The following is a 6418-nucleotide window of genomic DNA, read 5'->3' on the forward strand; positions in this document are numbered from 1 at the left end:
AAAAAAAAAAAAAAAAAAAAAAAAAAAAAAAAAAAAAAAAAAAAAAAAAAAATTGTTTGTTGAAAAAAAAAAAGATCTCTTTGCCTTCACCTGCAATGTGTGGTCTTGTTTGCACAATGAGTCAGGTTCCTGTTTTCGCATAATGGATGCACTTATAAATTTTATAATTGTTGTCTTTTATTTTTATTTTTTAACATATAGTTGTTGAAATCAATGCTTTTGTAATTTCCCCCTTTTTGTTGAATGCCAATTTGTCATCCCCTCTTATCTCTTTAGGCATAGGGTTTAGGTAGGTGCATTTCCTATCTTCGTTTCCCTTCTATTGAACTCTTTCCTTTCGAATTATTTTATACAAAGAAAAAACTAATGCTTAGACTCTTGTCTATTTATATGCTTTGGTGGTTCTATTTTTTATATAAAAAAGTAGAAGAAACAGAACAATCAGATTCAACTTAACGAATATAATACTTCTAAGCATAGTTTCTTTCATCCACACATCAAAACGAGTTATGTTATTCTATCAGCCAGTATGGAACTTTGCTTTTGATCAGTTTTTATTTTTATTTATATTTATATTTTTTGTCAATGAAGCTGATCAGGAAGGGGGAGATTGATGTTGCACTTGGAAAGCTCAGTGAGTGGTATCCGCAGATTGTTCAGGTGAACCATTGTTTAATTCAAACTTTCACATTTGCTTTATCATATGAAAAACGTATAATATCCAACTATACATGATTTCAGACATATTAAGGCTAAGATTTAAGATCCATAACTTGTACGCCAAGAAGATGGCCCATTTTTTATTCATAAGAGTGTTCTAGCATCGTCATGACGTGTATTTTGGCTACAAGTTTTGGGTTATTTTGCTTGGTAATGTTATCTTGTGCTGTAAACCCTAATCTACACCGGTCATAATCTATACTTTAAGCTTTTGAGTTGATGGGTGATTTAAAAAGCTTTTTGTTAACTATCATGTAGCTCTTATTTTACTTGATTGAAGCTTTTTTTTTTTTTTGTTTTAGTTCGGCTTTTTTTTTTTTTTCTCCTTTTTCGGGGCTTTATTTATTTATTTATTATCGGGCTTTATTTTTGTATGCCCCTTGTATCGTTTCCTTTGTCCTTAATGAAGCTTTGTATTGTTTCCTATAAAGAATTGTAAAAAAACTTAGCCAGACTAAAAGAAAGCACAAATGCTCTTTTTACTACATTTTGAAGTCTACTTTACTACAACATACATGACTTTTTATAGCCTAAAACAAAACCCTTCACCTTTCAAAAGACATTTCAACATTCATATTTTTTACCATAATTAGCCACTATGTAAATGTAACCAAGTAAAGATGTTGAAGCTGCATAAATTATTTGAATTATGCCTTCTATGCTCAACCACGATAAAAAAATAGAATGACCGTGTAAAAGTAATTCCTGTATTGATCCAAAACAATCTATATGCTCCTATTTTTTTATAAGATTCTAGCTAGAAACATATAAGTAATGTAGTGTGCCTCTTTGTGGGTATTTGGTAGCCATGTATGTAAGGATATAATCAGTGATTTGATAGCAAAAACAATAAGAAATCCAAAATAGAATATTATTTCTAGTGCTATAGGATACAATCGATTGGTTAGCTGATCTTTTGGATAATTTTGAAAACCTCCATTACTAATCGTATATCTTGGTGTTTCTGAGTGGCCTTATTATGATGATACATATTATTGAAGAAAAAACCTGATTTAAGGAATATTTGTATAATCCAGTATCTATATTGTTACCTAATAACTAGATATCTACTTAGATTTATTTTATTTCATTACCTATTATTTAAGGATTTATTTAGATTACCTAGTATTTAAGGAATTTAGATTATCTATTGATTTAGATTTAGTTAGCATTTCTCCATATAAAAGGGACATGTAATTTTTTGAAAATAGATACGAAAAAACAGCGGTCTAATTTAGACTTGTAACACATCTATGGTAGTACATCCGAATAATAGTGAAAACTCAATCTGGTTGATCAATCTTTTGAGTCTTCAAAATAATTCTTTATTTGAAAAAAAAGAGAAGAAATTAGCCCCACAGTCAGTGCACCATTATGGATTGCTGTGAGTTTTAGGATACTGTATTTCCAATCTATTGATTTATCTCATCTTTTATGCATATGTACTTGATTATTGTTGTTTCTTGTTTTTCTGAGTTCTTATTGCCAAATATATACCAAGATTTTTCTTTGTTGAACCGAGTGAGTTTAGTTTTTAATGTAAAATCTCTGAGAAACTTCTTACTGAATTTGCAATTAGTCAAAAAAGCTTGTTTTTACAAGTAATTATAGACTAACAGCCTACAAAGCCTTAATCAACCGATGGATTTAATCTACTAACCAATTGAGGTAAATCTTAAAATTTAACCTTTAAGATTATACATCCCTTTTGTAAATTTCAATCATCAATTAAATTGTCTCTTATATATATAAAAACAAAAAAATTAAATTTTACCTTGGTTAAAAAAAAACATTTAACCAAGGATGAAGAACTTGTTAATAACAGCCAATAAACGCATATGAAGGCCCAAGAAACCACACATGAAATACATGAAAGTGCTCAAGAAATACACTACATCAGTTTTTTATTTCCTTGCATCCTAGTTTAATCAACTCAAATACAATCTTCTTGCAAAGATCTATTATTTATTAAGTATTGATAACAAGTTTGCTTTTTTGCAGGATGAAAAATCAGCTACGTGCTTTCTCCTTCATTGTCAAAAATTCATTGAGTTAGTCAGGGTACTTTTTTCGTTCTTGAAATATGGAAATGTCACATGTTTTCAAATCGTAATGCAATATCTGAATTGTTTTTTTAGTTTCCTGCTATTATTATATGTAGGTTGGAGCACTAGAGGAGGCTGTTAAATATGGAAGGAATCAATTGGCAAAGTTTTATGGTCTGCCTGGGTTTCAGGACCTAGTTCAGGTACTGAGATTTTTCTTCTTAGTAGGAGTGGAAGCATTTAGTACAAGTCTCAATTCCTTGTGTTCTAGTGTCATTTACATGTTTGTTCATGCAAAGATTTTTTAGGATAGAAGTGTTTATATGTTGACTGCAAAGGTGCTGTCAATAAGTAAACAAGATTGTTTTTTTTCGTGGTTAGGAATACAAGATTTATATAATAAATTAAGAATCATAACGATGTTGTTTGGAGTGTGGGGTTTAAACAAAAGTGCCAGAGTTTTGGACTTTTGATTGAGGAAAAAGCTACAGAAGTGTTCTAAGGAGAATCTAATTTAAATTGATTTAAAACTTATCTTCTTGTAACAAGAACAGTTGTATCCCAAGAAACATGTAGAAGTCAATGAGTGGATTGGGTCCAAACCTAATGGGGAAACTAGGTAGATTGTAAAAACCTACTCTAGTTCACCATGAAACATTATTAGAATTGCAAAACTAATAGTAATGAAGCCAAAGGGTTGTTTCCTACTAATGCACACTAGATTTCCCAAAAAATGCCCAAGCTGTGCAAGGGTCTTATTTTTATTATGGTTATTATTTTTAAACAATGTTGTACAAGGGTTTATGGGTGAGGCTTCATTGTAATTAGAAGAAAGTAGGTGATCTTGTGAACCATATCTTCACTAAGGTGTTACTCAGAATAGTCTAATATATGCCAAAACTTCTCTGGAAGGCAACAATAAAGAAACATGTAATCAAAGGTCTTCACTCACTTTACTTGAAAAAACTGGCGTTAGGTTTGATTTTCCATTTTTGTTTTCAATATGAAACAAACATTTCATTGATGAGAGGAAAGTTCCAAAAGAATGGAAGATCCGCTGTCCTCTCATCCCCATCAGCAACCAAAGGAAAATATAATGAACTTCTGCTAGTGTTCTTTATAGAAAAGGACACATAATTACAAAATTGTATAGAGAGAGTACACCTAAGAATGATAAAATGTCACTTGGACTCAAAATTGGAAAATTTTTGTGAACATTCTCAAAAGTTCTATTTCTCCTCCAATCAAATCTTTGAAAGCAGTGTGTTAGCAGCTATATTTTCTTTTTTTCATTTGGATTTCTTATGCCACTTACGTATTCATAATGTTAAATCCTTGAAGTTAGTTGGAAATGTAGTACACTAGACTACAACCCATCTGTTGAAGAATGATGTTTTTCGTTTGCAACATAGATTTCTAGCGCATGATTCTCTCCGTATGGTTTAATAAGACCCTGTTGTAACTAATAAGAATGAGGAACTCCCTTTTCTCAGGACTCTGTTGCTTTGCTGGCATATGAACGACCACAAGAGTCCCCTGTTGGTTATCTTCTTGAGGATTCACAGCGTGAAATTGTAGCTGACACAGTGAATTCCATGGTCTTATCAACTAATCCGAATGTGAAAGATTTGCAAGGTTGCTTGCATCCACATCTCGAACGGTTACTCAAGCAGCTTACTGCTTGCTGTTTGGTAAGAAGGTCTTTGAATGGGGATCAAGGTGAAGCTTTTCAACTCCACAGAGTGCTTAACAGCAGTAAAAAGGATAAGTGCTAGTGCCTAGGACACGACCTGTTCTATGCCTCATAGACCTTTTCCTCATTATATTCTGTGCCTGTAAACACTCTATTTAATAGGGGGCCAGCAGTGTTTCATTTCTGTAGGAAATTGGGGTTCTCTCTATGCATGCTTGAAATCTTGTAAAGTCAGGACTCTTCTTTGTATGAAATTTGTATGAACTATAAGCTTGATCAGGTTTAATGAAATTCTTATAATGCATGCACATCTATTGCCCCTCGTTTTGCTAACCACAGGCAACAATTGGGAAGAGAGATTAGTGGGAAAATTAAACAATGATACTTTACTACTTTGCTGTCAAGACGGGGATCTGAAATGGCCATTGAGATGTAAAAAGTCCTTAAATTGTAGGGTTTTGCATTCTTTTACTATTTCTTATTCACAATGAATCAGACCTAAGTTAGGTGTCATATGCACTGCCCACTGGCGTTTGCTTCCATATTCAAATACAGTGCTGTTCCAATCTGTTGTAATTTCCCAATAACATGAGGGGAAGGCTTTTTATTTGCTATGATTCAGATTGAAATTAAGTGGTAATTGTGGATGACTAGAGGTGCTTTGGTTCTCAAGTGAGATATATAGTTGCTTTTGAATGCTTCTCTACAGGTGTTACTCAAAAGGCTGATGAACTTTGATTGGCATCTGCCTTCTGTCAATAGGGAACTGGTTTCTCTTGTTTCCTGGTCCCAAATTCAGGTCGCATTCACCCTGTAAATTCTCAACTATATATGCAATTAAATCTGTGGAAACTCATAAAAAAAATATTTTTGAAAACTCATAAAAAAAAATTCAAAAAATATTGAATCAATGATACTACATCAATTACATTTTAGTGAGATATGAAAATGTTGATGGAAACTTAATACATAGGAAAGGAAAGAAAGAAATGGTTGGAAGCATTTCAAAAGTTTCTAAAAGTATGAGGAAAATAATTAGTAAGATGAACTTATAAATACGAAACAATGAACAAGTGAGCACGTGACCGTCTATACTAATCGTTAGAATGCAAGTGACAAGAAGAGTTAGAAAAATCAAATAATCTAACCATTACAAATATTATCGAGTCATTAATCATCCCATAATGAAATTTTTGATATTCGAAATGAAATTTTAGCTAAATCTGAATGAGAAAGCTAACAAAGATCATGCTACAATAATGGCAAATTAGATATACAACAATTTATTTTGTAATCACGGAACAAGTCTAATCCAATTGAACTTTTGAGCTCATGGTCGCCGAGTTTTAAGAGGAGGATTGAAAGGAGTAATTTTTTTAGTGGTTTAATATACATCAAACTTAATCCAGGCCAAACTTGCATTCTTTAAATTTATTCTTTAAATTTATTAACATTTTGAAAGATTGTAGCAACAATTTGACTAAATAATTTTTAAAATTTTTTAAACACAATTAGAGAGAGAAGAATTATCTATATATATTTTAATAAAAATTTACAAAAATTAAGATTAATAATAAGGGTGTTCATCCAAGTGGTCGCGCGAATTTGACACCATTTCCCGCTCCCTCCTACTTCTTATGGGTTCTTGAGTGTGATATGAACTCGATCATTGCAGGAGGGGACATCTCTTCGGAGATCCGAAATTTGGGACGAACAATTAACGCACTGAACAAGCAGGGCTAATCCTATTCTCACCATAATCAATTATGTTAAGAGGAAGAGAAAGCTTGGTCCGATTGGTAGGGAAACGGAGACGCTTTCTTCCTAATCGTCTTTCTCTCCTCTCCTCTCCAGTTGAGGTAGGAGCTTATTGCTCCCTTGTTCTTCTGATCGCATTTTGAGTTCTTTCTTCAGTCTTGTCTTATACATCTTTTCTTTTTTTTTTTTTTTTTTTTTTTTT

The 6418-nt window shown here is 32.2% G+C and overlaps 2 protein-coding genes across 2 annotated transcripts in view; both read left to right on the forward strand.

The window, feature by feature from the left end:
• LOC111492850 (ran-binding protein M homolog) overlaps window positions 1-4770 on the forward strand; it is a 16036-nt gene extending 11266 nt beyond the window's left edge. The window contains exons 7-10 of the mRNA XM_023142332.1: window positions 592-660; window positions 2722-2781; window positions 2882-2968; window positions 4259-4770. Of these exons, the coding sequence (XP_022998100.1) occupies window positions 592-660; window positions 2722-2781; window positions 2882-2968; window positions 4259-4540 (498 nt within the window). The 3' untranslated portion in view covers window positions 4541-4770. The remainder of the gene's footprint in view (window positions 1-591; window positions 661-2721; window positions 2782-2881; window positions 2969-4258) is intronic.
• A 1270-nt stretch (window positions 4771-6040) lies between these two features.
• LOC111492828 (fanconi-associated nuclease 1 homolog) overlaps window positions 6041-6418 on the forward strand; it is a 12257-nt gene continuing 11879 nt past the window's right edge. The window contains exon 1 of the mRNA XM_023142305.1: window positions 6041-6317. Within this exon, the coding sequence (XP_022998073.1) occupies window positions 6225-6317 (93 nt within the window). The 5' untranslated portion in view covers window positions 6041-6224. The remainder of the gene's footprint in view (window positions 6318-6418) is intronic.

This window comes from Cucurbita maxima, unplaced genomic scaffold (genome assembly GCF_002738345.1).
Source record: "Cucurbita maxima cultivar Rimu unplaced genomic scaffold, Cmax_1.0 Cma_Scf00018, whole genome shotgun sequence".
Classification (NCBI taxonomy): Eukaryota; Viridiplantae; Streptophyta; class Magnoliopsida; order Cucurbitales; family Cucurbitaceae; genus Cucurbita; species Cucurbita maxima.